At 42.7% G+C, this 16,146-nt stretch overlaps 1 protein-coding gene across 1 annotated transcript in view; it reads right to left on the bottom strand.

Moving 5' to 3' along the window:
- The window catches only part of atrnl1a (attractin-like 1a), a gene marked incomplete at its 5' end in the record, with an annotated part of 302,603 nt that overhangs the window by 237,385 nt on the left and 49,072 nt on the right, over window positions 1–16,146 (bottom strand). Inside the window, 5 exons of the mRNA XM_083988807.1 lie at window positions 1,258–1,412; window positions 3,459–3,642; window positions 8,468–8,714; window positions 12,205–12,292; window positions 13,074–13,248. Coding sequence (XP_083844933.1) covers window positions 1,258–1,412; window positions 3,459–3,642; window positions 8,468–8,714; window positions 12,205–12,292; window positions 13,074–13,248 — 849 coding nt within the window. The remainder of the gene's footprint in view (window positions 1–1,257; window positions 1,413–3,458; window positions 3,643–8,467; window positions 8,715–12,204; window positions 12,293–13,073; window positions 13,249–16,146) is intronic.

Here is a 16,146-nt window from a genome sequence, read left to right as displayed (position 1 = left end):
AGTAGAGGGGGAACCAGGATCTGACACAACACCGGAGGGAAAAGCAGGTCTATGGAGCTGTGCAGAGCTTTTTTCCATATAGATTTCATGCAGACGTGCACAAAAAACAAGTGTGTCATACGGAAAATCACCTTAGGCCGCCCGCATTTGCCTTAGATAGGCAGGGAAAACCCTGATAATACACGTAACTGTCCAACCTCACCACAGCGTTATGAGGACATGGCTGCAGCTTCACCTGCTGAGTCACCAGCACGTCTCCGCCTCCTCTCTCTTTGTCCCCCCTTAAAGAAGTCAGCCATCTTTTTTTTTTCTCCCCACTCTGCACCACACAGCGTCTGTCTACATGCCTATACATCCATCTGTCTTTCTGTCTGCTAATCTTTCTGCTCCCTGTTGTTTCTCTCCTGTGAAGAGTTGTTGTAATCCCTCTTTTCCTCTCCCAGCGCTCCCATCATCCTTCTTTTTGTTCTGTCCCTGTCGTGGGGTGGAAACAGCCTCATGCCATCTGGTCTATGGTGCAACTGGGTAGCCTGTAATGGGATCTTTAATCATCCATTCTCTCTACCTATACCACAGGCTCCACTTGCTAACACCCTCTTCTGCCTTTAAGATTTCCTCTTCTATCTTTCAACTGTGCTATTGTAAGTTTCTGTTCTTCTTTTTCCCTTTCTACAGAATACACCAAACACAGCTACTGCTGCACAATGCTGAATCACACCGGGTAGTAAATGGGAAAATAGAAAGGAAAAAATACAACACATGTACTTATGTACTGTATGTGTGTCTCTGTGTGAAAGGAAAGACATTAAATAACTACTAGGAACAGAAAAATGGTTCATCTGTAAGAAAATAGCAACTGTAACATTGGCTTTTTGTTAGAAAAAAAACTTTGAATACTGTATTCATATCAGCTTTTGACTAAGCTGTCACCAACTGTGGAGGTGTAAGGAAGCAGTTCATCAGCTCCATGTGCAACAGAGAAGACGCACAGCTCTCCTATAACCTAGAGACTGCAGACAGAAACAAACTAGCTGTTCCAAATTCAGAAGAAAATGTGCAATGTGCTGTTATAGCTGACACCAGAATGAGTAATGAATCAGAAGTAAAATAATGAGCCAAGACTTCTTTGAATCAACCTGAATGAAAACCATCCTGAATGGGAAATATAAGTGAAGGACAGTTTCCAGCAAAACCCATCCTCAAGAGTGTGTGGTGTGTGTGTGCATGTGTGTGATTATTTGAGACTTTCGTTCTTACCTATGTCATAGGCCAGGAAGTCGGCGGAGAAGCACTTGGCTCCGTTGCTTAGCGACGTGTCATTGTGAGTGTTTCCTCCAAAGACCAGAATGGTACCGCTCAGCAGCACCGCAGAGTGGAGGTACCGCGCCAAGCCGCTCTCTCTGAGGATTAACCTGCAAACACACACACACACACACACACACACATACAGTGAGGTGACAAAGGCACAGAGAAAAGGGTGTAAGTCAGTGGCGTTAGAGATATTAGGGAAGGTTTAATTTGTCAGCTCTGCGTGTGTGTGTGTCATTATTTCCATGGTGCCATGTTATTGATGGAGTCTGTCTGAGTGTGTGACCTGGCCCGTGGTGACTGCCCTTCATACCAACTGTTCTTTCATGGGAGCGGCAGGCACAGGCACACACACACACACACTCAACACAGACATTGTAGGAGGTCTCTGTCTGCTGTGTGTGCCCTCCCCGAGGTCAAAGGTCACATAGCAGAGACCAAATGTGGCAGCTATCTGTGGCCTCTTCATTAACTGCAGAGACTCTGTGACAGTTGTTAAAGGAACAAACTGACTGAGGGAGATGTGACCGGAGGAAACTCTCTGTGTCAGTTACTGGGATTTGTTTCTGTCTTTCCAAAAAGTCACAACATTAGTGACACATTAGTTCATTAGGAATGATGAAGCTAGCTGAGAAAAGGGGTCTAGATCAGAAAAAAAAAACCTAGTTTGAGTGTTTTTATTGACTTGAATGCAATTTAATGTAATCCATAGAACTGCTCTGGATCTAAACCTGTAAAGTTCAGTGTATGATAGAAGAATTGTATTAAACACAAAAGATATCGATGTAAGTCTCATTGTTCCAAAAATGAATCAGGATAAAATAACTTTGACTTTAATTTGACAATTAACTTATTAGGAGTTATTGGCAGTGACACATAAACAACATGTAGGACTGAATTGGAGTTGTTTATTGTGTGGACGGACGGCAACTTATTGACTTATTGAAGAGAAATGTGGAATCTGAGTCTGGACCAGTTGGAAACCACTAACATACAGATGCCATGTTCAGGTCTCCATCGTACCATGGTGGGCTTGTCAGTGGCTTTTTGCTGACGGGAGCAGAGACGATGGTCACGGTGGTTAGGAGCTGTGATACCCAAAAAATGTTTCCGTCTGGGAATCTCAAAAGCCAAGTGACACCTGACTCCGACAACAAATTCCAGCTGGAAAGTGAGAGCCACGGAGGGAGACAGGAGGCTGCATGTGTGTGTGTGTGTGCGCTGTGGATGTTTTGCATTTGTGTGTGTGCGCACACATGTGCATGTACGCTAAGTGAATAGGAAAAACCTGATAGAGCAGAGACGAGCAGAGCATCCTCTTTCACTCATCCATCTGTCTGGAGTCATCTGAGGTCAAACCTCCTGTCAGATCCTTCTATTCTCACCCTCCTCTCCTCTTTCCGGCTCCAACACACTGATTTCTTCTCTTACGTGTATGAAAAATTAACACTCAGAATGTCACGTGTTTTGTTTAAGTGTTATTCTATTTGTAGAAGTAAAATCACCTTTGTCTCTTATCTGAGGTGAATAAACAGGAAAGCCGCCTCTAAAGATGTCACTGACACATTTAACAAGACATGAAACAAAACAGAACAAAACAAAAACAAGATATGACCTTTGACAGAACACATTGAAGTCTCTGTGTTCAGACACAGCAGCAGAGAATAAATGTAAAAACTCACATTAACACTGATTCCTCTTTTATAAACAGACCCAGTGATTAACAAAATGTTCAGCACGTCTCTTTAAAATTTAAATAAATTTGGATTTCTATTAAATATTGAAAAAAAAAAAAAAAACTGAGGAAGCAGCTTAATATTTCAGTCACAGCTGTGTCAGAACAGTGAATTAAAAGATGTAAATGTGTTCATCTGACTAAATGTGTGTGAGCCATGTGTGACAGACTGGTGTGACAGAGTGCACCCTGTCTATGACCCGGAGCATGATGGGATTGGCTCCAGTTCCCCGCGGCCTCGGACAAGACAAATGCTTTACAGAATGGATTAATGGGGTTTTTACAAAATGAAGCTGGCAACTGATTCAGATCCTCACTCCGGTCGCTGTGGATGTTCATTTTGGCAGTTTGCAGTGTTCCTGCAGGACACCAATCTGTATTACAGCAGGTGTGTCGTGTTGTTCTGTGCTCTCACCATGTCCTGGTGTGGACGTGGTAGCGGTACATGTGGTCCACCAGACCGTACTTGTTGTTGTTGAGCGCCTTGTACCCTCCGTGCAGGAACACACATCCGCTGGCCACGTCGTACACGCTGCTGTGGCCGTAGCCTCCCTGGACCACCGCGCCTCCGGCAGACACAACCTGCCACGAGTCGGACTCTGAGACAAAAACGAGAGGAGAGAGACGTTTCTGATTAATGCGGCATTGCTCACGCTGAAAAACAATGAGAGTTGATCACTTAAAAAGTTTTTGATGCTTTGGTCAAGTTTGGCTTTTCACTGTGATGCCAAAAGGAGAAGCAGATTTAATTCTGGAGGTGAGATGAAGCGAGGGAAGACAGAGACAGCGAGCCAAACAGTGTGTGCTAGACCAGAGGAAATTAGAGTTTATTGAATTTAAAAGCGCTCTTTTATTAGACCAGTACAACGCACACAGATTAATTTAGGTGCATAGAAAATCTTATTAAAAACAGGCAGGGATTACATCATCTGAGCAAAACCCCCCCAACCTCCCACCCCCTGATAAAGAAGAGACACAACACAACACAACACAACAAACAAAGCCTTAGCAGGAGGGGGGAACTTCAAAAGCCTGAGAAAACGTGCCATCATCTGGAACTGTAAACCCCCGAGACCACGAGTGGTGCTGAGAGAAGAGAGAGGAAAAACTGAGAAGCCAAGATACAGAAAGAACTAGAAAGCACCCAGAGATGGAGATCTCCACACACTCCTCTCTAAACAACAGAGATACATTTCTGATAACATGTCTCAGCTTGAATCATGCCCAAATCTAAAAAAAAAAAAATGACACTGACATGCTGCGAACTGATACGTTTAAGAGAGAAAACAAAACTTTGAGTGTATCTAAATATTTTATGTGCCACATATCAGATGAAGACTGTATTATGTATCTCTACATGTGGGGAAAAAAGTGTTTTAAAGTGAAACTATGCAAATCCAGTGGCTTTTCTTCTGTGTTGCTAACCCTCCTCTCGGCCATGTGCATTTAAAGCCGGCGAGAAAACAATTCATGGAGCGGTAGATAACGTTATTTATCATATACAATGTTACGATGTGTATATTTGTGTAGTTTTATCTGTCTAGGTGGAAGGCAGAGAGCCTCCATTCTCCCTGGAACTAGTTACAAGTCATTTATTTAACCATCACAATTACTCTGAAGCTGTTTAATTTAGGTAAAAATCTTAGTTCCTCTTTAATTGATTAACATCTCAAACAGAAGATATTCAGTGAGTGTGCCCTGTGGTGGTGATTTGTCTTGAGATAAGGAGGCCAGAAGAGAAAGGGATAGGTTCATTCACTAAAACACGGGGCTGCTATGAATTACCACAATGGATCTATTGGCATAAAAAATAAAATACAACTTAACTTTTTGGTCAAAGTTTAGTTTGAAGGGTTGGTTAAGAACCCAGGGAAAGAGTCAAAGACTGCTGAACCTAAACCTGATCTCAGTGATGGTGAAATAAATCGCAGGAACACCAATAACTGCCAGAGAGCACTGACATTATTACCAATCATCAGCGCAGGGAACAAATATCATCTGCTTTGTTACCAGTGTATTTCTGAAGAGCAAATATCAAAATCAGCCTCAGAGATCTGATAGTGATCATAGTCTCTGCTGGTTTGGCAACAGGTTATCTGATCAAAACAGACCCAATAAAGCTTCAGTAGAGAAGTTACAGAGATAAAGGAGGGAAAGTCGGCAGCAGACGGCAGAACATGGGCCGGGAGAAAAAAAGAAGGACAGGAAAGAACAAGAGAAACAGTGATAGGAAGTGGGGCTGCAATGAGGAGGCAACAAGAAAGTATAAGGTCAACTCTTATCTCATCTCTGGCAGCTAATTGCTGCAAACCTGCCTCTCCAAGTGGTCATTAAAAACTTTTATCTCATATTTTACACACCGCTTCCACTCCCCTCTGTTCATTTCCTGGTTACACTTTCTCTCAGTCGCTCCCTCTGAAGCTTAATGATGCTCGGTGCAGACGCTGCCAGAGGACGAGGGAGGGAGGGAGGAAGAGATGGAGGCGGGGGGGAGATGAAAGTGATAGACAGATGAGGGGTGAGAGGGAAGGGGAAAAAGGTGAGTGGAGAGGAGCTGGGAGATGACGGGGACTGAGGAGGAGTGATGACAGAGGGGGTCAGAGAGGGAGGGCAGCCGAATGAAAGGAAAAAGACAGAGGGAGATAAAGAAGTGGATGTGAGCAAGGCAGGGGTGTGTGTGTGTGTGTGTTTGAGGTTTTAAAGAAGAGCAAAAAGAAGGAGGGATGAGAAAGAGAGAGAAAAGGAGGAAAAACAGAAAGGCAGGGAGGCAAGACAGTGAGGGAATGCAGCGGATTCATTAATCATTGTCTTCTACCAGACACTCCGGCCCGGGTGCCACCTCTTCTTAATGACCGCGTTCTGAGTGTGTATGTGTGTATGTGTGTGTGTGTGTCTGTGTATGTGAGAGAATGCACACAGGTTTGCCTTTCAGTGCGTCCTGTCTCTAATGGATGGTGCACACACCAGCATGGATGTGTGTGTCTTTTCTGCCTCAAATTACAGCTCTGTATTTTTTTGTACAAAGCTGGATGACACCGCCATCTGCTGGCTAAAGATGGAAAAACAAATAAAAAATAAATGCAAAAGCAAACTAAATGCCCCCCCCATAAAAGAAAAACTATGCAGACGCAGCACAGCAGCTCTGGCAACATCACTGTGAGCGTGGTGATGTGGCGTTCCAGTTCATCCTAAAGGTCTTGGATGGAGGTAAGGTCAGGGCTCGGGTCTCAACCTGGCTTTGTGCACCGGGAGCAACCTGAGGCTGCAGCAGGAAAAGACCAAACACTCAACTACTCTCACAAAACCACAAGCGAGTCTCCAATATAACTACATGTTGCACAATTCTGAGTATAAATTATAAGAAAATGTTAATTGTCTGACCCATACAGTACGTCAGGTGAAAGCTGTTCATTGCTCTCTGGGGTCAAGGTGTCATACAACTATATAAATAATTTAATGATTGTTAAATAGGTCCTGCAAGATCTACCACCCAGCACACACACAGACACACACCTGAAATGTTTTAACTTTTCTTAAAGGGATAGTTCAACATTTTGACAAATTCTCCTATCACCATAATCCCTATAGTCATAGCAGTAGGTTCATTACCTTTAATTATCGGTGCATGTTGTTCTGAGATCCGCGGGGCAGAGACGTGAGCTGCTCAGTGAACACAACGGAGGTGAACGGTACAGGTCCCCTGTCCCTCATCAAACTCATCAAATAAATAATCCAACAACTCGAAAACGCTCTGGTTGACAAGTTGTGACCCGCACACTCACCAGGCTATGAAATAATAACATTACGAGTTGTTTTAGAGGCAAATAGGTAGCCGGAACTACATTCCAGACACGGCTGCAGTATTTACTTTGTGTGTCATAATGTTACATAGTTATACGTTATTATCTCATAGCATGGTGAAAGTGCAGGTCACAACTTGAGTTTGATGAGGGACAGGGGACCTGTACCATTCTCCTCCATTGTGTTCACTGAGCAGCTCACGTCTCTGCCCCGCCGATCTCAAAACAACATGCACAGACTGTTAAAGGTAATGAACCTACTGCTATGATTATAGGGATTATGGCAATAGGCGAATTTGCCAAAATGTTTAACTATGCCTTCAAGACTGAAGCTAGAACCCACTATACACCTTGCTCTGCTTATAGCACTTTCTGCTCATTTTAGAGCACTTTTATATATATTTTTTATGATGACATGATGCACTGATTTACTTTATGTAATGTAATGTGTTTGTCTACTGTTTGTATGATTTGTGAATGTTTTGTAACCTATTACAGAGCTAAAGACAATTTTCAATGGATAAAAGTAGTCTAAGTCTGAAAAACTGCAAAGTTAGAAACAATAATACTTGTAATGCATAAAAGTGAATATTACAGTAAAAGATAGTATTGGACACACATACACACACACAGAATTTGGTTGCCAATTAAAGATTTGCCTCACAGCAGGACTTCTTCTTGCTCCACCAGAAAAACTGCAGCGCCAAATCAGAAAAGTTGACTTAGGTACTGAAAAGTCTCCTCAGCTGCCTTTAAAACTTTGAAGCTGCACACAGTATGACTCGCAGACATGAAGACTTTACTTCCTTTAATGTGGAGAGAATTGTTTGAGGCGTAATCCTGAGATTCACCTGTGTCGTAACTTTAAGAAGAAGAAGAAAGAAGAAACCGAGAAGCCGAGACCTCGGGAGCTGGGAGAAAACGCCTGGCTGTCAGTTTTTAGAGTTGGTTAATTAGATGCTTCTGTCTCCCACCTTAAGGCCGTGGACGCTGCTCAACACATTAAGGCATGATAAAAATTGTATGTGATTATATATATGAATAAATTCGCTGATAATTAAATGCTGATAAGAATGGAAAGTGTCACCGAGCTGTGTCGTGTGCTTCATTCAAACAACTCCCGCGGCTGTTTCCAAATGCAAATACAACACAATCCGATACAGGAGTAATGATCTCTGTTGACTGTGTGTGTTGATTCCTGTTGTGTTCACTATTCAGATATGTATGTGCGGTAATGTAGCGTGAAGTCATGTGCAGCTGGGAAGCCCCCAAACGCCCCAGAGGTTTACGACTTTGCTGCCAAGTACCAACAACAAACATGACAAGACAAATGATAAATACAAAAAGTAGATCATGTAAAGTTCACAGCTTTGTGCAATAAAACTGTGCTTTTTGCTTCTTAGCTGCCAAGTGTCGCTGCTATATTTAATCGAAAAAGTAACGGTTTCTTCAGTGCAGCAGCATCCAAACAAAACATACTGTATCCCCCTGTGTGACAACAGCTTCTGGAAAATGTCAACAACAACTTGGAGAGTGCAGATGTTTGACTTCCATCAATAAAAAACAATTAAAACACAAATGGCCACAAAGAATCAATGAGAGCGGAGTCAGCAGGTGCACTCACTGATGTTGTACTCCTGGACTTTGTTGACGTAGCTGTAGATGGGAGAGTAGCCGAAGAAGATCAGCATCACCGGCTCGCCGTCGGCCAGCTCCACCACGTGAGCCGTGTGTCCCTCCAGGGCGTAGGGAGGAGGTGGGGCGGGTTTCCGCGGCGACCAGGTGCGCCTGGGGATGTTGAACACCCACATCTCGTCCGTCACGTTGGCCGATCCCGACTCCAGCTTCCCGCCAAACATGTAGATGTCGTCCTGTTGTGCGGACAAAGATACAGATACGTGTGTGTTATACATCAGGTGTGTGTCAGAGCTCCACATTAAAGGGATAGTTCACCCAAAATTTAAATTTCACTTATTATCTACTCACCCTCATGTCGACTAAGGGCTGGAAGAAGTTTCAGAGTTGCCCGTGGCTTCTCTGAGTTACAGGGGGTCTCGGCGTAGCAGTGCATGTCCATATAATGGTGTGAATGGATACCAACTGTCTTCGTAACAAAAAGACACACCAAAAAACATCCAAATACCTCCATGCTGCTCGTATATAACGTCCGTATACGAGTAGCATGGAGGTATTTGGATGTTTTTTGGTGTCTTTTTGTTACGAAGACAGTTGGTATCCATTCACACCATTATATGGACATGCACTGCTACGCCGAGACCCCCTGTAACTCAGAGAAGCCACGGACAACTCTGAAACTTCTTCCAGCCCTTAGTCGACATGAGGGTGAGTAGATAATGAGTGAAATTCCAATTTTGGGTGAACTATCCCTTTAAGGACGATCCTCTCTCAGCTGGTTGTTTATGTGGTGAAGGCGTTTAGGAAAATATGTATTTGTCCATTAGATCTCTGTAAAGTTTAGCCACAGCTAATATCTGCTTTGTACTGACGAGTCTTTCAGTGATGCCATGAAAACCGTGAGGTCTTGTGTGTGTGGTTTCTTTTGTTTACTACACAGGGAATTTCACTGCACATCTGAATGTTATGGGTCAGGTCTCTGAAGGCAAACACAACTTTTGGCCACTTGGGGGCAGTGTACTGTAATAACCTGTAAACACACTACACTGAAGCACACCTTTGTAACCTCAGCCCCTGTGGATGTGGTTGCTGGTCTTCCTCCGCTGCCTTGAATGAACATCTTGGTATTTTGAAATATAAATGCTGGAAAAAAATAGGTCAATACTACTCACTTACAACAGCCTGTTAGTTTAGATGTCAAATAGAAATAAAAAAAAAACAGCTATTGCCACCTATTTACCTCTCAAACTCAGTTATCGACACATTTTATCTTAACTCTTTCGCGACCATTGACGAGTAAACTCGTCACAGCCTGCCGAACGTTCACGACCATTGAGGAGCAAACAGATTTAGATAATAGACACTCTGAGGTACCCTGTGTGTGAATATGGTAGTCCTCTGATATGTAAAACTGTTTTAAACTAAAATCAAAACATAATATTTTTTATAAACTGTGTGATCTTGGTTTTGTTTGAGTAATCGTTCTCTTTGAATGCTGCTGTGGGGACAGCGTGCAGCGCTGTGCGGCTGTCGGCTACAATGTTGCGACTTTCTCGCTGAATCTGGCGACTTTCCAAACCCTCTTTTGACAAAAGCGACCGACGACAAATGTGGCGACTTTTACCGGTGCTGTTACAAACGTTTCTGGTTTGGAGACTCGGATCTGAAAGCCCGTTATCACGGCTGTTTTCACGGCGCTGTGCAGCAGAGCGGGCGCTCTGCAGCGGGGGCTGTGACCGGCCGCCCCCCGCCCCAGAGCACTCATCGCCGGCCAGTCACACAGCAGTGTCCCGGAGCTGCTGCGCTGCGGCCAGAGACCCACACCGCTGCACCGCTGCTCTCCAGGCTGCCACACCCCCCAGATATGCCTACAAATATATTTATTTAGCCGTAGAAATGATTTGGGAGACATGCCACACTGCAGAGTACCGGTAAAATGAGCAGATTGCCACTTGACACAAAAGTGCGTTTTTCTCTGAAACTAGAGTGGGAGCTCCGTTTTTGGAGAAACCCAGCTCTCTTCTTCTACTTCGTCCTCACGAACGAAACGGCGGAAAAACTCGCCGTTTTTTCGTGGAGCACGTTGTAAAGTCACTCTTCAATCACGTGAAGACCGTTTGTTTCTAGGTGACGTACAGAGTTCGGTTCGACGTGAGATAAAAGGTAAACAAATAGCCAAAAACATGTGGTCCTGAGCGGATGTGCTGAGGAATTAGTGTGGTCGCGAAAGAGTTAAGAGCAACCGTCTATATGACACAGATTAACTAATATGAAAAGCAACTTAATACTTTTCTAGTAATACACTAATCTGCTCTAATGGATTCATTATGAAATCATCAATTAAAACTGGCTTGTACAGTCTGTATAAAAATAAAACATGCACCTCTGCTCTGTGCTGTTCTCTAAGATGTTTCCTGGGAAGGCGACAAACTTCAGTGATAAAGTGAAGAGACTCCTTCAGTGTGACAGACAGGAACATTTTGAAGTTGTTGCTGCTGCCTACAAATCTTCTCTCTGACCTCCTCTGCATCAAATCTCACCTTCATCATCACAGCAGAGCAGAGATTTGTCTTCGCTCTATTTCCTCTCCTCCGCCATTAAATGACTCCTTCCACACACAATGAGCACACGTCCCAGTATTTGGACAGTGACACATCATTTGATGCTCCCGACTGTGACGTGAGTGATCTACAGGCGACACGTGGACGATTCTGACGTTCTCATTTCAGCGCAGGGAAGGTGACTAATGGGCCTGCGTGTGTTTGTGTCAGAGTGTCGTCTTGTGAAATGACTCCAGCATAAAAATGTTTAAAAAAACTGAATTTGTCATTTGTGGGTTTAATTTTAAAGCAATTATCAGGCAATAAAATGTCAAAAATAATGACAGAGAGCCTTATCATGACGTATCATCTGAAGGCAAACAATTATGTTTTAAAATCGTTGTTCGTTTAAGATATCCCATTTACAACAACTTGATATTTCAAGTCTTAAACTGGTGGGAAATGTAATCTAATACAAAGTTTGGTTAATTTGTGACATTGTGTTCTGATCTATAATTAGATCAGAGATCCAAAACTGATGCTGAGGTAAAAAAGGATAATTTATTATTCACCGCTAATGAGCTTTAACATCACTTTATTCTTAGTAGAATAAATCTGTCAGAATTTAAATTTACACTTAGCCGTCTCCATTTGCAACAATGCTAGTGCGTGTGTCAAAACGAAGCTACAAGAATTTTTATGTCTTGCTGATGGAAACTTGGCAGGAAGACTGATGTCCTTACAGCTGGAACAGCAAAATGTGTTTAACAGTGTGTGTTTGTGTGTGTGTAAGTGTGAGAGAGAGAGAGCAATCTCCATCTAAGCCCATGAAAGAGCTGAGAGCTGTGGAAGGTGTCGATTGTTTTAATTGTCCACAGGTGTTGAGCACACACTGTTGTGTTCACTGTGTCCAGGTGTTTGACCCTCAGGTGTTTGAAGGAGACGACGCACTAAAGCTCAAGTACACTACATCCAAATGAACCAACACTAACACTTACAGCTTATTCTCTGAGTGTCTCAAGTGTGTTATGTTTACATTCGTCTGTGTTGTACTGTAGATCACCAGTTACACACTTAAATGTATTTTATTAAACCTGCATCATTCACACTGTGTTGTATTTTCATATTTTACTGCACAGGACAACCTGTCTCTGTCATGTCAGTGCAGCAGCCACAGCTGTGTTACCTGGTACAGAGCCAGTGAGTGTCCGTATCTGTAGAGAGGGCCGCTGCTGACAGGCACCGCATCCCATGTGCCGGTCTCCAGGTTGTAGCTGCAGGGAGAGAGGAGGAAGAAATCAAAGGAAAAGACTTAAACGCTGATGATCTGAAAGTTAGGCTACATTTTCAGTTCACTTTTTCTTGCTGACAACAAAGTTTAGCAGAGTTAAAGACGCTATAAGTGGTGTTATATTAAAGTGCTACAGAGATATGAGGTGGAATTAAACTCTCTACAGTGTGTCCCTGTGGGGCCGCAGACTTTAGATTAGCATACATTTAGCAACACTGGTACCATTTAAAGTATTCAAAATTAGCTTTTAGCAAATCATGCATGCAACGTATCCATGCATGCACAGACTATTATCACTGGAGTGTTTTAATAATGAAGTACAGCTTCAACTATTCAAGCAGATTATGAAGTTGGGGGCATTTATCTACGGTGGTTGGATGAAATCTGTGATGGTGCTGGTCATGTTGAATCTAAACTGTCGGACATGAGTCATGATTCTGAGGACAAATTCAGACACAAACTACAACTCGTCTCTCCCTCCATGCACAGATGGCACAAACAAGATTAATGATGGCTCCACTCCTTTGAGACTGCTCAAAACAGTCCGCCAAGATCTAAAACTTGGGACATGCAAGTGGAAAAACTAAATGGAAGGCAGCAGTTAAAAAAGTCTGTAAATACCTCTGTGACAAGTTAAAGATATTTCAAAAGGTCTGTTGGTTTTCGCTGCCAAAACAAACTGTTCTGTGTCAGCGAGGTGTTCACTGACCATCATTATGTCCTCCCTTTCACTCCACAGTCTCACAGGAGGGTCAGATACTTACTTTAGGACCATGTGGTAGTTGGTGTAGTTGAAGGAGTAGCCCCCCACCACCCACATCAGCCCCGAGTGCACCAAGGCCTGATGGGACGCCCGACCCAAAGACTGCGCTGATGGTTTGATGCTGGGCAGCACCCAGAAGGCCTCAGTGGAGGGAACGGACAGAGAGCAGTCTGGACCTGGGGAAGAGGAGGAAGAAGAAGAAAAAGAAGATGATGCATTTATTTAAACTTCAACAACATCTGCCTTACAAGCAAAATAAAGTCTAGCCTGCTTATGGAGGAAAGTGTTTCACAGTGTCTGAAGAGAACGACCCTTATCTTTGCTTCTTTGCTTTAGAAAAGTTTTTTTTTTTTTTTGTCCAACTCCTCAGTGAAATACAACCTGTAACTGTTGAATTCTTCCAAAACACAAACATTTTCTGCAGTGGTGAACCGACCGAGTCAAGCTGCTGTTAGATGTGTTTGCTCAGTTCACCATTATTTTTTTTCTATTTTGAAAAAAAAAGTCTAGATTTACCCAGAATTTATTGTAACACATTACAATGCAGTTTAAAATATTAAACTTAATGGCTCTATGCAGAAAAAAAACAGATGTTTCTGAGAAGTTTGAACAAATTATTGTTCAAAAAAGGCTTTTTCAAAATAAAGTAAACAGCATCCAACCACTTAGCTCCATCCATCCATCCATCCATCCATGCCTTATATCCCTCTACATATTTGAGCCATGTTTTTTCAGATTTTTTGTGTGTGTTGGGTGCAACTGGTCCTAGCACAGGTGTCACCAATTGCTACCATGGTAACATTGGTCTTAGGTCTGGGTTAGCCTCAGGGTAATAAGGTGTCTCACTCTTTCGTCTTGAAATGAGTCTTTGCATTTGAATAATTTGTGAGGAAAGCCAAGACTTGGCCGACACAACACACCACACCACACCACACACACACCAGTCTAGAGTATCTGTGAGAAAGCGGCCCCAGGCAACAATCATCAGCTGTTTTCAAAGGAGGCCGACCGGCCGGCGGGCCTGATTAGTGTTCAGTATTCAGCAGGTAACAAATGAGAGACGAGCGCAAACATGAGGAGGACAAACAGTTGAAAGGCGCCGACTCATTGGTGCAGACTGTATTTACATGACACAAATCTCTGTGGAGTGATGAGAGGAGAGGAGGACAAATGGCGCCACGTCCTCTTTTCATTAACACAAAAACATATATTTTGCTGCGAAACGGCGGTTGCTATGGCGACCTGGGGCCTTTTATTACCCGCGCTGTTTGTGTCTCAGATGGCTGCGCTCGGGCTGTACGGCTGCACCCTCCTGATTCATTACCACACACACACACACACGCCTCTTTCTGCCTCCCTAACATCTTGACCTCCAGCTTTTTTCTTTATGAATGAAATAAGTCCAGTCATAAGTGCAGATTTTTCACGTCAGGAATAATATTAAGTCCCTGCCTCTCCATTTCTTTGAGGAAAATTAATGTTTCCTTCAATTTTACAACAGACGGAAAAGAGAAAAAAAAAGCATTTATCATCATTACGAGCATTAAAACAGCAGGTAGACGTGGGAAAATATCTCTATGTTTGGACATACCAAAGGCTTTAAAACAGGTTTCAATTCTTTAGATCAAAACTCACGACACTAATATTATGAATTTATGACCTTAATTTGTGAGATGTTAAACAGATTATACTCATGTATATTAAACAGATTATACTCATGTATATTACACTGTGTTTAACTCTTCAAGATTCTGTTTCTATGTTTCTATGTTTCTATGTACAGTTCAAATTATGTTCACGTCTTCAGAGAGCAAATTAAGACTCAACAGCATTTTAATTTAATGTGGAAAATCACTGGATCGAGAGAAATGTCACATTCATAAAAAAAAGGGGGGTTTTCATTAATATAGTTGTTTATGTTACTGCCACAGAGGAAATGATGTGATTTACAGCTCGTCCACCCTCATAGATTTACTGTACATCAACATTTAAAAAGGTGGAGTGTGGCTTCACTCCTTTCACACTGGTTCTCTTTGTGCTTACAGCGTTAATCCAGGAGGGGGCAGTGCTTCACCTTCTGATCCAACTCCAAGACTAAAACGTCTGGTGGGGTTTGACTAAAAAAAATATCATTGTTATGTAAAACAATACTGAAATCTGAATTGTTCTAAGGGATACAGACACAGTTGGCAAATTACACAAGGTAGAGGACAATTAAACGTCTTAGCACTGATATTAATTACGTGCGTGTCTCAGATTGATGCTTTAGACAAATGCAATTTGAATAATATGTGAAGATTCTACATGTGCAATTACCATATTAATACTGGGACATCAGAGTAATTGCCTTCAACAAATGAGACAATCACAAAGGAAACCGGCAACACGCCATTCACTGCCTCTTCCAATTCATCTAAACAACCTGTGCTTGAACTCTGAGGTAGAAAAAAACACCTTCACAATAAAACCCAAGTCAAAGAATAAACAAAAGATCCGTCGAGGCGCCAAGAAACACAAAGAAGAAACTGATATAAAAAGTAAACATAATAAAAAGTCAAATTAGTGAAACAATAAAACCTTAGGAGTAAATAAAGCTATAAAACCCTAAAGCAAATGAGTCAAGGTAAACAAGAACAGCTGTGGAATAAAAATCTAAAATGCCCCCAGGGGTAAAAATGAGGTAAGCTTTAGGTTGTTCTGTGTGTTATCTCAGGTTATAGGTGCACACACAGTGAGAAAAATGGGTGAAAGCAGCCGCAACACCTGCAACATAACCCAATCATCAGAGTGTGTTTGAACTGGATCTGCATTAAAACAGCAGTGAAGTAGCGTCGGTGAGGGGGAGAGAAACCTGTCACGGCCTTATCAATAAATAAACCCAGTGTCTATCAGGCCTCACGGAGGGAGAGGGCCACCCAACCTTAGCAGACAGCTCACTATGATGAGTGTTATAATTACCAGCAGTGATAAATCTCCGTGCACAGTTACAAGCAGCATCCAAGGGGCTTCAGAGTTGCAGCCAAAGCATGCATGTATAAAATACCAGCACAATCCAAGGCTCATAGAAAAGTTGT

This window comes from Trachurus trachurus (assembly GCF_905171665.1).
Source record: "Trachurus trachurus genome assembly, chromosome: 15".
Taxonomy (NCBI): domain Eukaryota; kingdom Metazoa; phylum Chordata; class Actinopteri; order Carangiformes; family Carangidae; genus Trachurus; species Trachurus trachurus.
The sequence above is the reverse complement of the archived record's forward strand: the minus strand, read 5'-3'. Positions and strand labels throughout refer to the sequence as shown.